General features: G+C 35.9%; 3 protein-coding genes across 3 annotated transcripts; 2 read left to right on the top strand and 1 right to left on the bottom strand.

Annotated features, from left to right (window-relative positions):
• The first annotated feature begins 398 nt into the window (after positions 1–398).
• LOC110701572 (rhodanese-like/PpiC domain-containing protein 12, chloroplastic) lies at positions 399–3472 on the top strand. Its single transcript, XM_021879204.1, has 7 exons — positions 399–525; positions 613–704; positions 1311–1411; positions 1502–1612; positions 2386–2494; positions 2583–2633; positions 3191–3472. The coding sequence occupies exons 1-7, from the start codon at positions 399–401 to the stop codon at positions 3269–3271; spliced, it is 672 nt and encodes a 223-aa protein (XP_021734896.1). The 3' UTR covers positions 3272–3472.
• Positions 3473–3980: 508 nt separating this feature from the next.
• Positions 3981–6604, top strand: LOC110700981 (calcium-dependent protein kinase 17-like). The gene is made up of 8 exons (XM_021878546.1): positions 3981–4677; positions 4784–4927; positions 5017–5169; positions 5304–5419; positions 5633–5800; positions 5887–6014; positions 6150–6249; positions 6336–6604. Exons 1-8 carry the CDS (start codon positions 3981–3983, stop codon positions 6429–6431), a joined length of 1602 nt encoding a protein of 533 aa, XP_021734238.1. The 3' UTR covers positions 6432–6604.
• Positions 6605–6647: 43 nt separating this feature from the next.
• On the bottom strand, positions 6648–20353 carry LOC110700982 (endoglucanase 8-like). The gene is given in 8 exon segments (XM_021878547.1): positions 6648–7454; positions 8457–8620; positions 8784–8895; positions 16887–17048; positions 17467–17559; positions 18453–18863; positions 19606–19670; positions 19673–20353. Coding segments are annotated over 8 exon segments (1464 nt in total). The 5' UTR covers positions 19806–20353; the 3' UTR covers positions 6648–7130.
• Positions 20354–20923: the final 570 nt, after the last annotated feature.

The following is a 20923-nucleotide window of genomic DNA, read 5'->3' as shown; positions in this document are numbered from 1 at the left end:
TCAGTCTCCCCTCGGCTAGTTAGCATAATTACATCCCTTTACTCCTTCTCTTCCTCTATTGCATTGCAAGACAACAAAAGAAGAAAACCATCAAAATTTGAGCAGCAGAAAACGCAGACGAAATGTTGAGCAGGGTATCTTACTCTCATCATCATCATCTACCTTCCTTCGCATTTTCATCATCTTCCCCACTTCCCTTTTCTGTGTCAATGTCCATCTTCATATCCATGTCTGAGTATTGACTATAGAGTATCCAACATTAGTACTTGAGGTGATACAAGTAATGATGAAGATGAATGTTGGTGATGGAGTTACATATTATTAATCGGATCCTGCTTTTGATACACAGTCTAGTTTATGTGATGTAATGTGAATTGATTTGATGATGATGATTTTGAATGCATTTAACAGCATTTACAACTGGAAGTAGCTCTGGTGGTGATAGGGAACTATTGGTGCAGCACTTGCTTGTCAAAGAAAATGACCTTAACCTTTTAGTGGAACTTCAAAAAAGGGTTGCAGGAGGTATGCTTTTGCTGAAATTGTTATCAAGTGATTGTGTATGTGGATATGATTGATGGGTTTATGCTAATTTCTGTTGTCAAATGCTAGGGGAGGATTTAAGTGATCTTGCTGTGGAGTACTCTATTTGTCCGTCAAAAGAAGAGGGTGGAGTGCTTGGTTGGGTTAGAAAAGGACAAATGGTATGCTGATTGTTTAGGCACTTGTTTCTTGCAAAGCTATCAGATAAGTTGCTGTTATGGATATTGCTTAAGAAATTTGACCCCTATATTATCAGTTTATAACTGTTCTTCACCTCCCTTAATACCCTATGTTGTTTGGAAGCAATTGATACTTTTCTGTATACAGAAAACTTATCATGTTTCCAAATGATGCAAGGAATCAATATTTGAGGGAGGGGCACATTAGTCAGAGCCTATTAGTAGTGTCTTGAGGAATAAGTTAGAGTTAGTTATGAGACTTTTTCTATAAATAGGCCTCATTAGGAGGAATAATGATCATGCTGAAAATATTGTTAAGCTTTGCTTAGTTTTGGGGAGCTGCTCTTCCTCTCGAATGAAGAGTGATTGTATTGTTTTATCACTCTGATCATCAATACAAATATCTGGTACTTAGCTATTTTTTTCTGCTTGATCATCTTCCTAATCTCTCTGATCTGAGCTAATTCCTAGCAAATGATTTATTTGGAAAAAGCTTTTTATGTTTCTGAATGTTTTTGTGAAGAGAAAGCTATTTAAGTATTTATGTTTCCGAATGAAAGCTGATTTGAATCATCCTCCTCTTACTAGGTACCAGAATTTGAAGAGGCTGCATTTTCTGCACCATTAAACAAGGTTGTACGGTGTAAAACCAAGTTTGGATGGCACTTGCTGCAAGTTGTATCCGAGAGGTAAGTTCATTGAAGATATTACCTCTTTTTGAGCTCTGAAAAGTTACTGATTTACTTGATTCTGTACCTTTTTATATGCAATTACTTTAGGGAAGGATCGTTGCTTGGTGAAGTTCAACCAAGTGAGTTGCATGAGAGATTGCAAGATCCCAACTTCACAGAAACAGTACAGCTGATCGATGTTCGAGAGCCAGAAGAAATGTATGTCTTTTTCTGCTGCACTTTTTGATGGTTTTATGTATTACAGTCTGATCAATATCTCTTGGTCCCTGAGTTATTTTTCCATATTTATTTTACCCAATAAACTTCGTCATAGACAATGCTTTGGTTTCATACGATTCTGAGTTTATGATGTTGGTGACACACAAACATATATATACTTGGTCTCTGAAAAATGTGAGGCAGTCGTGTGTTGAAATTTAAAAGTTGAGCTTGTGGTTTGATTGTTTGAAACTTCTTTTCAGGAGTTTGGGTAATGGGAATCTTGAATTGAGCTTGTAAGTTCAGAAAATAGATCTAGTCACAGAGTAAAACTGTTTTTAGGAATGGTTTTGTCTATCGGGATGGTTGTAGACCTTGTAGTTTATAAACAGGATCCTTAGTCTATGCCATTTAGGATCTCATGACAAAGCAGCTTTCTGAATGCCACTATATTTTATTGTCACTCAAGGTAAGAGAAGATATATTGTCAACACGGAGCAGTATTAATGCTTAGTGCTCTAAATTATCTGTTAATTGCTGTTTTGAGAAGTATGAGAACTGGTGATAGCATTGCTTGCAACTTGTAACTTTGACATCTTAGAATTAAAATCCTTTTCTTCCATTTACTTGAAAAACTGATACTTTGTGCTAAAACTTTGTAGGCTTTGTTCCTTTAAAAATCACTCTTTAAGCTTCTATTGGGTGTTTGTATGCACAATGATCTGATCTTTGAACTTTTAAATTCATCTACAACTTTGATATAATGTGTGCAGTGCCAAAGCATCTTTACCAAGTTTTCAGGTTCTTCCTCTTCAACAATTTGGAACTTGGGGACCCGAGATTACAACCAAGTTTGATCCTAACAATGATACTTATGTTATGGTCAGTGGTCTATTTCAGTCACAAGTACAAGTCTTAAATTTTAATTTTATCTGCGCCTAATGCACTAACACTTATTAATTGGATCCAGTGTCACCATGGGATGCGATCAATGCAAGTTGCCAGATGGCTGCAGTCACAGGTAAATTTCTCTTTGATTAGTTTTATTTGCTACTCCCTTCATTTTGACTCTTCTATCTACTTTACGGGAGCAATTATTTTAATTTTATATTATTTGTCACTTATTATATCAATGTTTCATTACTTATCTGTTTAAACTTTGATACCAATGCAATTTCAAATCCATGAAAATAACTCATTATAAGGCACTCATTTTTTAATGGATATATATGATAGGCTAATTTTATGTAATTCTCGAGTGATGCTGCGGTTTAATTTTTATAGTCCTTAAGCATGTTGCGGCCTATGCTTGTTTTCCTCTTGTTAACTTGTTTTAGTGAAATTGGTGCTTGTACTCTCAACTACCATTTTTTTTTGTTTTGTCACGGTTTTTTGGGCTTTTTCTTTATACTTATTGCTATTGATTATGGAGTTGTATCTAATTGAGATCTTGAGTTTAAGTAGTTATGAGGATTACTGGATCTTTTCATTTTTACTCCTGTTTGTATCTTTGATTGTAAGCTTTAGAAAAGTTTTAATTAATGTATTCTTTGCTGATATGAATAATCTCTTGTTCAGGGTTTCAAGAGAGTGTTCAATGTAGCTGGAGGTATTCATTCTTACGCTGTGAATGTGGATCCTTCAATTCCAACCTATTAGGAAACTAAGAGGTAGCAGTATCACAACCAAAGAAACCGCGAATTTTGTTTTGGACTTCCATGTCCTTTTCCCCTTACCATCAAGAGTTTCCAAAATAGGCGCCATAGTTTATTTGTGAACTCTTATTTTGATGGAGTTGTAATGTCAATGAATTCTTATTTGAATAATTTATTTTATGAGAAATGATTTTAAACTGTCCAATAATTTGCGGTAGTAACGTAAATTGTTAATTACAGAGTATTTATCTGGGTACAAAACTATGTATGTCCCAAAATAGAGAAAAGAAATTAAATGAGTAAAATAAAAGCTTAAAGATTACATAGATGTTGATATCTGGAGGGGAAAAAAAAAATACATGCAAAAAACAGTTAGATTCCCGCGAAATCCTCCTCAACCAAAATTTAAGGGGCTTTTTTTCTGAAAAAATTAAAAATTTGCTTATTTTCTCCTACAATTCCTCAGCATCAACCCCTTCTTTCTTCCTTGCAAAATTTCCTTGAATCCAACCTGTATCTTCCCTTATTCTTTCGCCACGCTTTCTCTCTCCTCTTTCATCCTCTAATCTTTCAACTTCTCCCTTCAAAAAACCCAGTTTTCCTTTGATTCTCTTACCCCCTGCCCCCCCCAAAGAAAAGACTAAGAAAGAAAAGCAGCCCCCCATCTTATTCCTAAGCATCCGATATTCCTTTGTTATCTCTGCCTTTCTTCCATGGGCAATTGTTGCCCTCGAGGCAACGCAGCCCCTACCGAACCCTTGGATAATCAAAAGGGTGTTACCTCCACCTCCGGCAATAATAACAATGCTGCTAATAACCATAGCCCCCATAAGACGGAGGCTTCCACTAAGCCGTCTGTTCCTACATCTTCCTACAACAAGCACTCCAAGCCTATCCAAGTCGGGCCTGTCTTAGGCCGGCCTATGGAGGATGTCAAGTCCACGTATAGCTTTGGTAAGGAGCTAGGCCGAGGGCAATTTGGGGTGACCCATTTGATTACCCACAGGCAAACGGGTGAGCTATTTGCATGTAAGACCATTGCCAAGAGAAAGCTGGTGAATAAGGAGGATATTGATGATGTTAGGAGAGAAGTTCAGATCATGCATCACCTAACAGGTCAACCTAACATTGTGGAGCTTAAAGGCGTGTATGAGGACAAGCATTCGGTGCATTTGGTGATGGAGCTTTGTGCCGGTGGGGAGTTGTTTGATCGCATCATTGCCAAGGGTCACTTCACTGAACGTGCTGCTGCTTCGTTGCTTAGGACCATCGTTCAAATCGTGCATACTTGCCATTCTATGGGTGTCATTCATCGTGATCTGAAACCTGAGAATTTCCTCCTCTTGAATAAGGATGAGAATTCCCCTCTTAAGGCCACAGATTTCGGTCTTTCTGTCTTTTACAAGTCAGGTAAATGAATCTTGATGATCATGACTTTGCTCTATCTAGAAAGATAACAATGACTACAAAAATGTTTCTACATTTTTTTTCTTACATTATGTTGTGTTTTCGACAGGTGATACATTCAAAGACATTGTGGGGAGCGCGTACTACATTGCACCAGAAGTGTTGAAGCGAAAATATGGACCAGAAGTTGATATATGGAGTGTTGGGGTCATGTTATACATTTTATTATGTGGTGTTCCTCCCTTTTGGGCTGGTAATTTTACCTATATATTTTCTTTTTTACCCCTTTTTTATGTGCCATTAGAAGAATGGATTGAAATGTGAATGTTCTGCTTTTACTAGAAACCGAACATGGTATATTCAATGCTATCTTAAGGGCTCATATCGACTTCACAACTGATCCATGGCCATCAATTTCATCTCAAGCAAAAGATCTTGTTAGGAGGATGTTGAACGCCGATCCAAAACAAAGGCTTACAGCTTATCAAGTTCTCAGTAAGTTGCTAGGAAATAGTCTTTTGTAATTTCTCAAAATTGATCTCTTCATATATTAGTTGCCTTGCACTATTATGTTTCATGTAGGATTTTACATAGTTCTTCCTAACAAATTATGGGGTTTTCTTCGTTAGATCATCCGTGGATTAAGGAGGATGGAGAAGCTCCTGATACTCCTCTTGACAACGCGGTCCTTGATAGGTTGAAACAGTTCAGAGCAATGAACAAGTTCAAGAAAGTTGCTCTAAGGGTCAGTACATTCTCCTGAACATTTTTTTTTTTTTACATGATGAAAATTTTAATGTGAAAACCAAACTTTGCTAAAACATAGTTTCAGTTTTCCATAGTCAATTTCCAAATACCAGGAAGAAAAGTTTAGTTCTGATAAATTTTCAATTGGAAATGTTATCATAGCTAGTTCTTGAGAAATTATAGGGACTGAAAAAGATGTGTAATGATATAGGTTATTGCTGGATGTTTATCGGAGGAAGAAATCATGGGACTTAAAGAGATGTTTAAGAGCATGGATGCTGACAACAGCGGGAGTATAACTCTCGAAGAGCTAAAGCAAGGCATGCAAAAGCAAGGGACTAAGCTATCCGAGTATGAGGTCAAGCAGTTGATGGAAGCTGTGAGTATTGTTTTGCTCTAAACTCGTGCATATACTAACTTTCTCTTAAAAATGAGGAAATGACTTAATGTTTATTGAATCAACAGGCGGATGCAGATGGAAATGGAACTATAGACTATGAGGAGTTTATCACCGCGACAATGCACATGAACAGAATGGACAGAGAAGAGCACTTGTATACCGCGTTCCAGTACTTTGACAAAGATAACAGCGGGTAATGATATAACATTTGACATTGTTAGGCCTTGTTCTTAGCAGTTAATATATTCATGATCATATTGAAAGGAAATTTGATCATGTTTACAAGAAATGATACATTATTTCCTTCTAAATTTTTATGTTATCTCAGGTACATTACAATGGAAGAACTCGAACAAGCTTTACAAGAGTTTGGCATGCATGATGGAAGGGACATTAAGGAAATAGTTTCTGAAGTGGATAGTGATAATGTAAGTAAAATAAAAAGTTCATCAACTATTTTGTTTTGTTTGGAATGTATAAATTAGCCTAACATACAAACACTTTTTTTTGGTAGGATGGTAGAATAAACTACGATGAATTCGTGGCTATGATGAGGAAAGGAAATCCTGAGGCAGGAAATCTGAAGAAGAGACGCAGTATGGCAATTTAAGCGCGTTGGAGGCTATTAGTGATTGAGCTGCTCAACATGCATCTTAACATGTACAAAAACCTTCTGAGAAGTTGGTGCTTGTATAAATGCTTACTGTGTATTGAATGTTTGAGCCAAAGAAAGGAGGGGTAGAGGGGCTAAGAACAAGAAGCAGAAAAGCTCGTGGGCTGTCTTGTGGCTCGTCGGGGTGGTGTTGGGGTGCTGCTTTTTTTTTTCTTTGTTCATTCCTTTTCTTGTTTTTGGGTCATCCTTTTAATCTTGTCCTGCGCAAAGTGTATATTAGTGCAATCTAACTCTTTTGTAAACTAATGCTTAGAACTCGCTTCCTTTGTTCTTGATTGTTGTTGTAATTGATTCATTATGATGTATTCGTTTGCTTCAAAGTTCTAACTCCGAAAACAAAAGGTTCGATTTTACATTATTGCTGATAAGATTTATTAAGACATTGATACTAGCAAAAGCAAGGTAATAAAACTATCAATATGTTGACACCGTTGGTTTTTTTTTTTCGAATAAGAATAATATCATTAATAATTAGGATGACACGTACGGTGACACCAATGTTAACAAATTGAAACATCATTGACATTTTAGCAAGAATGTGATACATTACAATTTTCCATAGGGTGGCAATTTGCTCACCTCTATAACCTTGCCCTACTTTCCATAGAAAATCTTTAATAATTAATAATTTAGGTATCAAGGATGGGCTGAAAAGTAGGCAAGAAGGCCCACAAGAGGAGCATTAATGTAAGTAGTGGGCTCAGACTCTTGAAAGTAAGGCCTGGAATCTGGAAAGGCATCTGTGACATTGGGCCCACCAACAACTGCTCCAACAAGCTTATTTGGGTTAGGGTTTGGGCTGAGGAAGTACCGAGAGCCCGCTTTACAGCCGATGTGGGCCGGATGAACATGGACTGATGGAAGAGAACTGCCCCTGTGGTGTATCCTTTGTGGATATCGCGGCCCGTAGCCCACCATGTATGACATCCTTATTGGATTATCCCCTAGTATGTAATCCACCTGCCAATTAATGTTCGTACAGAAAACGTCATATTTTCTAAAACAGTAATAGTATGTGCAGTGATTGCACGTCGATGTTAAAGTAATGAGATGAAAGTGAAAATAGTCCTTGTAAAAAAATTCTTGTGAAGAATTACCAACTAGGACAATGTGTGACAGTTAGTTTCGGACAAAGGAATTCTTGTGAAGAATTAACAATCCAATTATTAAGTTGTTTTCATTTCATGTCACATGAAATTGTGCTGTTACAGCAAAGTGATGGCAAAGTTCCAAAATAAAATCAGAAACCTAATATGAAGGGCATGAACATGAACATGATAGATCATGAGAAGTATATAATAAAGTCAAAAAATAAATCCGTTGTCATGTGATATAAAGTGTCCTAAAAATGAATAAGCAAATTTTATACAGTTGGATAGTAGATAGATATAGATAGATGCCTTGACTTTGTAGGATTATCATTGGATTTAATGTACTGCCTACCATTTTCAGTCCAAAAATTATTCTCTCTTGTGGTCCTCTTTTTTTTACCTTAACTATTTAACTGTGACTTGGGTAGTTAGGGTTACACCAAACCGTAATTAATTTACCATGATAAGTGAAACAAGCGATAATAGGTTTAATTAGTTCGTGTCATAACTAGCTCATTAACTTGACTCCGGAATCAAATTGATTTTCCAAATCATGTCTAAAAAAGATGAGTGATAACGATTCAGTAATTCAACTTTAAACTAACGTTGCATGAAAGTGTCACCCGGCTGTACATATATAGTTACATACTCTATTCCTATCCTTACATGAATAAATAGTGGTATGTGAAAATAATTTCAAGTGAAAGCTACATTCATATGCATTTATTAATGTAACGGTAAACTTATTGTATGGTTAATAATATTGGTCCCCAAAGCTTAGGTTATAATGTTATCTAAGTAATGGTTGGTATATGTACACCATAATGTAGGAAGTTGAACGTTAAAAGAATCCAAGAATAATTATACATACCTGACGTTTGGCAAACTGTTTTAGGAGAGGAGAAGAAGCTACAATTCCGCCACATGGCACTTGGTGATTGGAGTGGCTTAGATAATTAGAGTAAGCTAGAAGTAGGAAAGATAGAGACGTTACATGTTGCATGTTACTTCCTCCAGTCTTGAAGATCAACCCACCTACAACAACATCAATTGCAACGATTGATCATGTGTTATCTTATCAAATTTAGTACAATTCATATTCGTGAATTGTGTAACACGTAGCGTTATGTGTAAATGATACAAACTATTCCGTATATAGTATTCATATTAATTGAATTAACGCGTGTTTGTAGTTTACCTGGAGAGTATTGTACTTGTGGATGAGCAACACCGGGAATCACTGAACATATGAAGTTATCGGCATTGTTCTTGAAATTTTTCAAGTCATCGGCTCTCCCCATCAACACTTCCTATAACAAACAATATACAGTCCGATACATTGATGTCAAACTTAGCATGTTTATGGTAACATTTTAAAGGTACATCTATATATTTCTTCCGTTTCAAATTAGTTTTTAAAGAATGATTGAATGACATAATGATGAACATAAACCCTACACCTTAATTTTTTTTTTTTTTTAATAATGACAATTGATAATTAATAAAGTGAAAAAAAGAAAAATAAAGGAAACTAAAATAAGTCAAACATAGCTATTATATGAAGCAGAAGTTAATGGCCAGAATGGGAAGCTCTGCATTCTCTACTGCATTTTTCAGCCTTATACCACATGCATCTGCCAATTATTTCTCCACTATATTTCCACATAATTACAAAAATAAATACTCATATAATATATGGTAATAATTTTTAATTTAGACCAATTGGGAAAATCAACTTTTGGGTAGACCAAGGAATTAATATAGTAAAAAAAATTTACAGTAAAATGCACTGTCCTCCATATCACAACATATAACAATGTATTGATTCAATCAGTTGGTCAGTCCATTTCACTTCTTTTCATTTTTTTCTTGTTAATTTCAACATGTTTTTTATCAAATAGACAAAAAAATTTAGGCGCCCAAATTAGTGGCATGATTAGAGCCCTAAAGAGCATAATGTGTTCCACAAATGTAAAATTATAATGACTTTTACACTATTCACGATTAGTGATTTATACTATAATGACTTTTACATTATTCACGATTAGTGATTTATACGAGTATATGTAAAGAGAAAACATAGTTATTTGAGATTCTGTTGTGTAACAAGTTTCTCTAACATGTGTTATTAATTGATGCATCGATCGTTAACTCCGGAGTAAGAACTACATAACATTAAACTAGAAATTTAGAATTTTGATGAAAGACTATGTAGGAAGCAATATAAGATATCATAGTGTGACATTATTGTTATTCTTTTACATGTTGGAAAAAACCAATAATTATGTATTTCACATGTTTAAAGAATCAAAAACTTTACTAATCAAATATTTAAAATTAGAAGAAAACACAAACATAATTTTATGCTTCAAAATCCAAGCTGTACACTTTACACTAAGATCTAAAATCACAATATCACAACTAATATCATGTGCAATCATATCATATCTACATAAATTCTTCTCCTCGTATTATTTATATTCTTCACCTTTTGACTAATTTTTTAATCCTAAATGTTAATTACATGATTATAAAAATCTTAGATTAGAAGTAATTGGATAACAAATGGATTGGGCCCACAAGTTGTAGCCCATAAATAGGGTAGAAAAATTCAGACCCAAACCCGAAACCAACCATAATCAGATAGATATTCCACAAGCACGTGATTGGCTCAAGAGTGGGTCCCTCGCAATTTAGTTCCCCTAGACCCTAAAATTAGTCACAGGACAAGAAGAATAATGTCTCATTACATTAGGACAACAATTCCGTAGGTCCAGCTTGGATTTACCACTAAAATAATTATTGTTGGAACAACAACTGTGTAGTGTGTAGTGTGTGAATTTTGTGAAAAAACTCAAAGTCCCACATTGGTGGGAAATGAGAGTTTTACTCTCTTTATAATATAGAGAGTAGGCTAAAGGGGTGTGGCCCTTGGGCTACCCACATTTTGTGGAGAGGGAGGACCTATATGGTAAACCATCTATCACACACACGCGCGCCGAACCGGGCCGGGCCGGGCTGGGTCGGGTCGGGTCGGGTTTATTAAATAAACTTATTTTTTGGACAAGGCTAATTGCGTGATTAGTTCCTTGATTTTTGCTAAACGTTTTTGACTGATTGCATTTGACCGTTTTTATTCAAAACTGATTAATGGAGCGTTAATCATGCAAACGTTTTACCTGATTTTTTGCTAAACGTTTTGCCACGCATTAATCTTCTGTAACCGTTTTGAACGTTCAACTTATGACCGTTTTAATTGCGTGATTAGTGCCTAATTAAACAGCAGCAGTTACGTTGCACTTTTTCCTATAAAAGGCGTGTTGATTTCCTGTTTTTGATACACAAAAAATACGAACAGCAATCTTCTTCTCCTCTCTATTTTTCCTCACAAAAACAAAACCCTCGAGCAGTTTCTTTTCTTTTTGGGTGTTTAGTTGCCCGGTGGTTTTGTGCAGTTCCACCGGTATAATTTCAATAGAGAAAGGCTGTTTTATCCTGGGGAACATCCGGTTTAGTACGAACTGCTTGCACCATTTCAGGGCAGTGCCGTGAATGTTCTAAAGAAAGCGACATAGTCCGCGACTCAGTCTATTTTTCGGTAACTTTGTTCTTACTGTTTTTGTTCCCGCAGTTCCGTTTATAACAATTTTAGAACAATCTTTTTCTGCCTGTAAGAACCATATGTCTACCGAAGATATTACTATGTCTGCTGACCTTAACAAGCCCTTCCGTTTTGAAGGAGCTCACTTTAAAAGATGGAAACAAAAAATGCAATTTTTCTTAACTGTCAAAAAAGTTAATTCTGCCTTAACAGCCCCTCGGCCATTTATTCCTGATAATGCTCCTGAAGATGAATTAGCTTACTTGAATAGTGAAATCGAAACCTGGAATGAAACTGACTTCGTGTGCAAAAACTATATACTTAATGGTCTGTCTGATAACCTCTATGACTATTATAATATGGAAAACACTGCTAAGGATTTGTGGGATGCCCTACAAAAAAAGTATGATACTGAAGAAGCAGGTGCCAAAAAGTATGCTGTCAGTAGGTACCTAAAATTCCAGATGACTGATGATAAGTCCGTGGAAGTGCAGTCTCACGACCTTCAGAAAATTGCCCATGAGATAATTTCCGAAGGTATGGCCCTTGATGAACAATTTCAAATTGCTGTTATTATTGACAAGTTGCCTCCTTCCTGGAAAGATTTCAAAAATAATCTCAGGCATAAGACTAAGGAATTCTCCTTAGAGAGTTTGATCACTCGGCTACGTATAGAAGAAGAATCCAGAAAACAGGATCTAAAGGAAGAGATTTTACAAATCTCTGCTAATAATGCTCCTAGGCGATCTGCTGCAGTACTTAAACCTGCTGGTAAGAATTTCAAACCTCAGAACCGGAAGAATAACTTCAATAAACCGAATGTTCAAAAGAACAATGGAAGACAACAGTCACAACCCCCTAAGAATGGTACTGGTCAATTTCTGTGCTATCGGTGTGGAAAACCAGGCCATATGGCACGAAAGTGCAGGAACATGCCTAACCCTGTGCCAGCGCAGGCTAGCATGATTGAAGAGCCTTTTGTGGCTATGATTACTGAGATCAACCTTACTGGTGGATCAGATGGGTGGTGGATAGACACTGGTGCCACACGCCATGTCTGTTATGATCGTCGAATGTTTAAAACATACACTGAAAAGACCGATGATAAGAAAGTACTGTTGGGTGATTCCCATTCCACTAACATTGCTGGTGTTGGAAATGTTGAGTTGAAGTTTACTTCTGGCAGGACTCTCATTCTGAAAGATGTGTTACACACTCCGGAAATGAGGAAGAATTTAGTTTCTGGTTTTTTGCTTAATAAGGCTGGTTTTATACAAACCATAGGTTCTGATTTGTTTACTTTAACTAAGAATGGAATATTTGTAGGAAAAGGATATGCTACTGATGGCATGTTCAAACTGAATGTTGAAGTTAATAAAATTTCTAATTCTGCTTATATGTTGTGTTCTACTATTAATGTTTGGCATACTAGACTTTGTCATGTGAACAAAAGACTCATAAAAAATATGAGCAATTTAGGCCTTATTCCAAATATCTCTCTCAATGACTTTGACAAATGTGATTCTTGTAGTCAGGCTAAGATTACAAAAACTCCTCATAAATCAGTGATTAGAAATTCAGAACCATTAGACTTAATTCATTCGGATATTTGTGAACTAAATGGGACGTTGACCAGAAATGGACAACGATACTTTATCACCTTTATTGATGATTGTTCTGATTATACTTGTATTTATTTGATGAAAAATAAGAGTGATGCTTTTGAAATGTTTAAGTTGTTTATAACAGAATTTGAGAATCAGTTTAACAAGAAAATAAAAAGATTACGAAGTGATCGTGGAACTGAGTATGGTACTGATGCTTTTGTAGAATTTTATAATTCACATGGTATCATACATGAAAGGACAGCTCCTTATTCCCCAGAAATGAATGGAAAGGCTGAAAGGAAAAATAGGACCTTTACAGAATTAGTAGTTGCTATTTCCTTATATTCTGGTGCTGCTGATCATTGGTGGGGTGAAATTCTACTAACTGTTTGTTATGTCTTAAATCGTATTCCAAAGACTAAGAGTAAGGTTTCTCCCTATGAAATACTTCGTAATAAACGACCTAACGTTTCTTATTTCAGAACTTGGGGTTGTCTAGCATATGTTAGGATTCCTGATCCTAAAAGAGTCAAATTAGCTAGTAGAGCTTATGAATGCGTATTCATTGGATATGCTATTAACAGTAAGGCATATAGATTCTTTGATTTAAATGCTCGTGTAATTATTGAATCTAATGATGTTGATTTTTATGAGGACAGGTTTCCTTTTAAATCTAGAAATAGTGGGGGCACGTCCTCCTCTATTATTCCTAAAGACAGGTCTAACTCACAAGACTTGGATGCTGAACCCGAACTAAGAAAGAGCAAGCGGGCTAGAGTAGCAAAAGACTTCGGCCCAGACTTTGTAGTTCTGAATGTAGAGGAGGATCCTTCTACCCTCCAAGAAGCTCTAACCTCAGTGGATGCAGATTTATGGCAAGAAGCCATGAACGACGAAATGGACTCACTTGAGTCTAATCGAACTTGGCATCTAACTGAGTTGCCACCAGGTTGCAAGTCAATTGGTTGCAAATGGGTCCTAAAAAGAAAGCTGAAAGTTGATGGGACCATTGATAAGTTCAAAGCCCGTTTAGTAGCTAAAGGCTACAGACAAAGGGAGAATGTTGATTTCTTTGATACCTATTCACCTGTAACTAGAGTAACATCTATTAGAGTATTAATATCTCTTGCTTCTGTTTTTAATCTTGTAGTACATCAAATGGATGTGAAGACTGCATTCTTGAACGGTGAATTGGAAGAAGAAATCTACATGGATCAACCGGAAGGATTCGTTGTTCAAGGAAAAGAGCATCTGGTATGTAAGCTAGATAAATCTCTTTATGGTCTCAAACAAGCACCTAAACAATGGCATGAAAAATTTGATAACTTAGTCATCTCACATGGTTTTAAGATAAATGGTAGTGACAAATGCATATATGTAAAATTTGAGAATGACATATGCACTATAATTTGTCTATATGTGGATGACTTGTTAATTTTTGGCTCGAACATTCATGCTGTGAATAATGTAAAGCTATTGTTGAATGCTGAGTTTGATATGAAAGACCTAGGAGAGGCTAATGTAATCCTTGGAATTAAGATTACTAGGACAGAAAATGGAGTTTCTTTGGATCAATCTCATTACATTGAGAAGATCCTAAAGAAATATAGTTACTTTGACTGTAAACCTGCTAGTACACCTTATGATTCCAGTGTTAAATTATTTAAGAACACTGGTGATGCCGTAAGGCAATCGGATTATGCGAGCATCATTGGCAGCCTTCGGTATGCCACTGATTGTACTAGACCCGACATTGCCTATGTCGTGGGATTGTTAGGCAGGTTTACTAGTTGTCCTGGTAATGAGCATTGGCATGCTATTGAAAGGGTCATGAGATACCTTAAGAGGACCATGAACCTAGGGTTGCATTATGAAAGGTTTCCAGCTGTACTAGAAGGCTATAGTGATGCTGACTGGAACACCTTATCAGATGACTCTAAGGCTACTAGTGGATATATTTTTTCTATAGCCGGTGGAGCTGTATCTTGGAAGTCTAAGAAACAGACTATTTTGGCTCAGTCCACCATGGAGTCAGAAATGATAGCACTAGCTACGGCTAGTGAAGAAGCAGGTTGGTTAAGAGGCCTGCTAGGTGAAGTTCCCCTATGGGAAAAGCCATTACCGGCTGTCTTGATCCATTGCGATAGTACCGCGGCTATTGCAAAAGTTCAGAACCGTTATTACAACGGTAAGAGACGACAAATACGTCGTAAGCACAGCACTGTGAGAGAATATCTCTCTATCGGAGCTGTTAGAGTGGATCACGTACGCACTGAGAATAACTTGGCTGATCCTTTGACGAAAGGATTAGCTAGGGAGAAAGTCCATTTTTCTTCTAAGAAAATGGGACTATTGCCATTGAAATGAACCACACATAATGGTAACCCAACCTATGAACTGGAGATCCCAAGAAATAGGTTCAAAGGGTAATAACAAGTTATGGTGTGTTATGAGTTGAATATGTTCAAAAGACATAATTTCCTGAAGCGATCAAGGATGAGTTAATAGGAACTCTTAATGAAATCTATACTCCAATTTGGAGTGGAGTACCAAGCTACAGGAGTACTCTTGATAGATTCACCTATGTGAATGTGGAAGTTAGGCCGCTTCCTATGAAATGTGTGGCAGCATTTCTAGAGCATTCACTACACTGGGATAGACGTGCATGGCCGAAATAGCACGGGTCTAGAACAACACCAAGAGTAGGTTGTGTGGGGTACGTTGTCAGAGATAGGGTTCAAAACTTCGAGTCACCCTTGTTGAATCTGAATCGTACTCACTACGTCGAAGTTCAAGTTGAAAAACACTTCTGTTTATGCGCAACCTATATATGTATGGATTCTGCTCGAAAATGTTTTCAAAAAATTCAAGTGGGGGATTGTTGGAACAACAACTGTGTAGTGTGTAGTGTGTGAATTTTGTGAAAAAACTCAAAGTCCCACATTGGTGGGAAATGAGAGTTTTACTCTCTTTATAATATAGAGAGTGGGCTAAAGGGGTGTGGCCCTTGGGCTACCCACATTTTGTGGAGAGGGAGGACCTATATGGTAAACCATCTATCACACACACGCGCGCCGAACCGAACCGAGCCGAGCCGGGCCGGGCCGGGTTGGGTTGGGTCGGGTCGGGTTTATTAAATAAACTTATTTTTTGGACAAGGCTAATTGCGTGATTAGTTCCTTGATTTTTGCTAAACGTTTTTGACTGATTGCATTTGACCGTTTTTATTCAAAACTGATTAATGGAGCGTTAATCATGCAAACGTTTTACCTGATTTTTTGCTAAACGTTTTGCCACGCATTAATCTTCTGTAACCGTTTTGAACGTTCAACTTATGACCGTTTTAATTGCGTGATTAGTGCCTAATTAAACAGCAGCAGTTACGTTGCAATTTTTCCTATAAAAGGCGTGTTGATTTCCTGTTTTTGATACACAAAAAATACGAACAGCAATCTTCTTCTCCTCTCTATTTTTCCTCACAAAAACAAAACCCTCGAGCAGTTTCTTTTCTTTTTGGGTGTTTAGTTGCCCGGTGGTTTTGTGCAGTTCCACCGGTATAATTTCAATAGAGAAAGGCTGTTTTATCCTGGGGAACATCCGGTTTAGTACGAACTGCTTGCACCATTTCAGGGCAGTGCCGTGAATGTTCTAAAGAAAGCGACATAGTCCGCGACTCAGTCTATTTTTCGGTAACTTTGTTCTTACTGTTTTTGTTCCCGCAGTTCCGTTTATAACAATTATTCTACTTAATTACGTAGTAATTACTTGGTATAAGCAATAATGCGATATGGCCATGGAGAAGAGTGGCATAGAGGCAATGCAATAGACGAGATTCAATCACAGATATTACATTTTAACAGTGATAAGAGGTGTCGATTTAAGTCACTAGGTCGAGTTATGTTAGAATATGTTAAATCATTGAGTCCAGGCAAATTCAATTCTAGATCGAATTAGGTCGACTACTATAGTCAAGTTAGATCTGTTTTTAACATCGGTATACTCCGTACTAAAACTACTAATTGTACGGAGTATTATACCCGATGAATTGACACCTTGCAATTTAATTTAAAAAATTAAGAATAAAAAATAATACCTTGGAAATGAGGACATTGATCCCAGCATGCTTATTATCCCATCCAAATTCATTAATAGTGTCTCCAGCTCTTAATATGACCTCGTTCTTGACTATGTATTCTCTATATTTGCGCCTTCTTGTGGCCTTGTGCAACCATGCTGCTCCCCATAGCAACTCGTCCTGCATATCCCCCCATTTCCAAAAATTACATACAATATCATTTTAATCACCGTCGTCCTCATTTAATTATTCCCGAGTACACTACTCATTACATATTACGACTTCTAATTACATTCTACTTTATATAAATATGACAACTAATTTCGAACAAAAAAATTTACTGTAGGTTATAGATACAACCTTAAACATTAAATCATAGATATTCACAACAAATTGTAACACTAATCTTTAAATTATCGATATATACAACTTACAATTATTTATTACTCCGTACAAGTAACAAAGGTAATAAATAAGGATAATAATAACGGGAAAAAGACTTGGAAGTGCCCAAAAAAACAGAAAAACGGGAATAAAAGTTGACACTTGACATGTACACTACAAGTACAAGTATACGAGTGCAAATTAAGAAGCTTACCTGGTAGCCGTTATTATCACAGTAAAACGGGCAAACTGCTCTTTTTAGACTCGAACTGTATGCACCTCGATGTTTGTTTGCGAAATTGAACACCTATACATAGCACCAAACCCGAACATTATTATCGAGCAATTTTAATTTTCAGCTCGGATATACGTAAAGAAAGATATAGTCATGTTATTGCATTCGTGGACATATAGAGTATGACATTTATGTGCTCGGGTGTACAGTATAATCTTCGTAGTTAGATAATTTTGTCAATTTTATTCCCCGCTATTAGTGGGCATGACCAAAAGAGTGAGCCGTTGATTACGCGCCAAAGCAAATTATATTCTCTTGGCTCTACATAAATTTACTTTGTCCTTTTTTCCAATTTGTCAGTTTTGTGCAATTCTACTTTTATGTTAATATCAAGTAAACTTTACTCAAAAGAAAAAACAATTATCATGAATTCAAGAATTTTAATTAAACACTATAAATTTGCACCCCGATCCTGATTTATGACACTAATTGCTCTGTACTTAGCTAGCTTTGATTGATTACATTATATGTCGTCTTGTACTCTTGTTTATTTACGTGTTACACTACAACATTACTCCGTATATGCTTATAAAAAGAGTACGGAGTACTCCACAATAATTTATATCCTCTACTCGAATTTAATAATCAAATCAAATTAGACTATTTAGAGATAATATTTCAATATAACAAAATTAGAAAGTTAAAAACAGAGAATTTTATAATTCTCCATTCCTACAGAGTGGCGTACCACAACAAATCAACCATATGTCAGAAATCAGAATAACATTTAATTTAAACCCAATTGCAATATAATTTAATAGTCTAGATTCAGTTAATTACCAATAACAAATTGTGATAACTTAAAAAAAAAATATTACTCCGTAATAAATAAATTAAGGAATATGCTATACATAACCCTTATGACTACATATCAGCATTAAAAATACCGCTTGTATAATACTTACTTTGATGGCGCGACTAAGGAGCAAACGAGAATAGGCACGATCACGAGACCGAAACACGATCGAGGCAGCAGCCAATGCCGCGGCAGTCTCACCAGCAACGTCGGACCCGGGATGGTTGCGATCAATGGCATAGACACTTCTTAACGTGTCCATATCTTCGGGTCTCTCCCAACAATTATGGTCCGAGTACGGGTCACCAACTTGAACGTACATAATGTTTGGTACCTCGGCCGTGGCCTTTAAGAGGTAGTCAGTTCCCCAACGCACTGCTTTGAGCGCGTTAGGGAGCTCACTCCTCATATTTTTACCAAAATCTATCACACTCCATGATAGGAGTGTGACACTAAACGCCATTGGGAATCCAAACTTTATGTTGTCCCCCGCATCATAATATCCTCCGGTTAAATCTTTCTGAAATTATATACACAAAAAATTCATTAATTAGACGTGGATAAGATAACTAAAAGTAAAATATACTAACATTAAAATTTTCATAATGTTACTCTTTTAAACTACTAGTATAAGGTATTTATGTTATTTTATCATACAATATATATAAAAAAAATGCAAGACAAAATCACAAGTATAGAAAGCGTGATTAATGTTTAATTTGTCTAAATATTTTCACTTTTAGCACCTTAGGTAAATTACATTTCCCTTACACTATTTATGATTAACATCAATGATTTTGGTCTTAAAGAAGCTTTATTGGTCTTAAATTAGCAATTATTAAAAAAAAAAAAAAAAAAAAAAAAAAAAAACAACGTTGGTTACTTTATTTTTATTTATTGTTCATTCTGAAGTAGTGAAATCAAAACCAAAATGCAGCTATCCTAGGAAGAAAAACTTACTAAATTCAGTAAATTGAGTCCAAAAAAAAAAAAAAAAAAAAAAAAAAAAATCTCATCAGTCATCACCTATATTATTTAATGAAATGCCTACAAAATTACCAAATCAACAAAAAAAAATTGTAATTATCAATTATCACTAGTAATGTCCACCCACATTTTAACACATAAAGCTAGGTCAAATAAACTACATTATAAATTTAAAATACATGCAATGTTACTACGAGATCAAAATGACTTGTGTCGTTGATAGTGTAATTTAAACTAGTAATGCGATAACTGAAAAAAAAAAGACGGGAGCATACACCGATAGAGTGACCGTCACGAAGAGCGGAATCACGGCGCCAATGAAGGCGTTGATCAGGGGGAGTTTACCAGAGCGTTGGCCTTCAAAGAAAAGAATGCTCTTTCTAAGAGCATCCATATAATTATGGGCATAACATAGGGAAGAGAGAGAAAGAAGAGAGAGGATAATTAAGAGAGAAAATGTAGAATTTTGCGCCATTTTTTGTTTGTGGAGAAATTAGTAGGAAAGGGATGTATTTATAGTGAATTGCTAAACAACGCCCGAATCGGGTTATTTATATAGGAAGAGTATGGAGTGGTAAAATAAGGGGAGTTATGGTGTCGTTGTATAAAGAGAGTTTTAATTCATTGGATTCTTGTAAGAAAGTATGGTTTCAACTGCGGTGGACACGTGGTTAAACGTGAATGGATAAGGTTTTCAATCACTGCTATGGTTGACTCATTCTATTGGTTGTTTGACTCTTTTGTGGGGCCTTGATTTTGCTTAATTTCTGTTTAATCGACTCTCTTTTTTTTTTTTTTTTAAAGTTTCTTATTTTGGTAGTTATTTTGGTTGATCAATTACGAGTGATTATGAATTTAGGAGTTTAGGACTGCTGACTACGTATATTATAGTGCAAATTATATCAAATTCATGTTTTTGACAACTAAAAATGAGTATGAGTAATCACATTCACTTATTCAAATATAGGGAGTTTTATGTTTGTCATTGCAAACTTACTAATATAATCTTTAATTATAAATCTGATAGTTATATGATCTCTATCAATTAGACATGGAAAAATGGTCAATTAGGAGTACAATTTTATGTCAACATTACTTTTAAGTTGAATCATTTTAACTTTCGAGTCAACAATACCTTAAACACGGCCAAAATTTTGGGTAACAAGTTGATTTAATTTGTCTAGGTGTTTCTTAATGCTCAATATAGTACCTCATATAAACTTACATTAAGTAGGGTTGTGAATAATCAGAGTCGAACTGGGATTTTCTTTTCAGATCGGATATTCGATCAGACTATAATGCGCTAGTTCTCATTCTCATGGGTTCATCAATCATCACCCACTCCGTTTTAGATGTAAAGTTTACAATAAATCTAGTTCCTAAGAGAACATGGGGCACCGCCATTTGGGAATGCCAACTCACTACACACATTGTAGGTGGACAAGTGAATTTCCAGACCACTATCAACCTTATTTCTCTCTTTCACACCAATTTCGATCTCAATGTATTGCAAGAAAAACTCTTAGTTTTTAAAGTTTGAGTTGCAAATTTACAAGTTCTTACAAATTTTGCTCATATAATCCAAGTGAGATT

The sequence above is a fragment of the Chenopodium quinoa genome, unplaced genomic scaffold, assembly GCF_001683475.1.
Source record: "Chenopodium quinoa cultivar QQ74 unplaced genomic scaffold, ASM168347v1, whole genome shotgun sequence".
In the NCBI taxonomy this organism is placed as follows: Eukaryota; Viridiplantae; Streptophyta; class Magnoliopsida; order Caryophyllales; family Amaranthaceae; genus Chenopodium; species Chenopodium quinoa.
Note: the sequence above shows the minus strand (reverse complement) of the source record. Positions and strands in the feature narration are given on the sequence as shown.

What these genes read in the sequence shown, in the direction of transcription:
- LOC110701572 (XM_021879204.1), top strand. Translation starts at nt 399, where the DNA reads ATGCATTTAACAGCATTTACAACTGGAAGTAGCTCTGGTGGTGATAGG. An exon ending in CTGCAAGTTGTATCCGAGAG is followed by an intron (nt 1,412 to 1,501) that starts GTAAGTTCATTG and finishes CAATTACTTTAG; the next exon opens with GGAAGGATCGTTGCTTGGTG. An exon ending in GTTCGAGAGCCAGAAGAAAT is followed by an intron (nt 1,613 to 2,385) that starts GTATGTCTTTTT and finishes TAATGTGTGCAG; the next exon opens with TGCCAAAGCATCTTTACCAA.
- LOC110700981 (XM_021878546.1), top strand. Translation starts at nt 3,981, where the DNA reads ATGGGCAATTGTTGCCCTCGAGGCAACGCAGCCCCTACCGAACCCTTG. An exon ending in TACAGCTTATCAAGTTCTCA is followed by an intron (nt 5,170 to 5,303) that starts GTAAGTTGCTAG and finishes TTTCTTCGTTAG; the next exon opens with ATCATCCGTGGATTAAGGAG. An exon ending in CTGAAGTGGATAGTGATAAT is followed by an intron (nt 6,250 to 6,335) that starts GTAAGTAAAATA and finishes TTTTTTTGGTAG; the next exon opens with GATGGTAGAATAAACTACGA.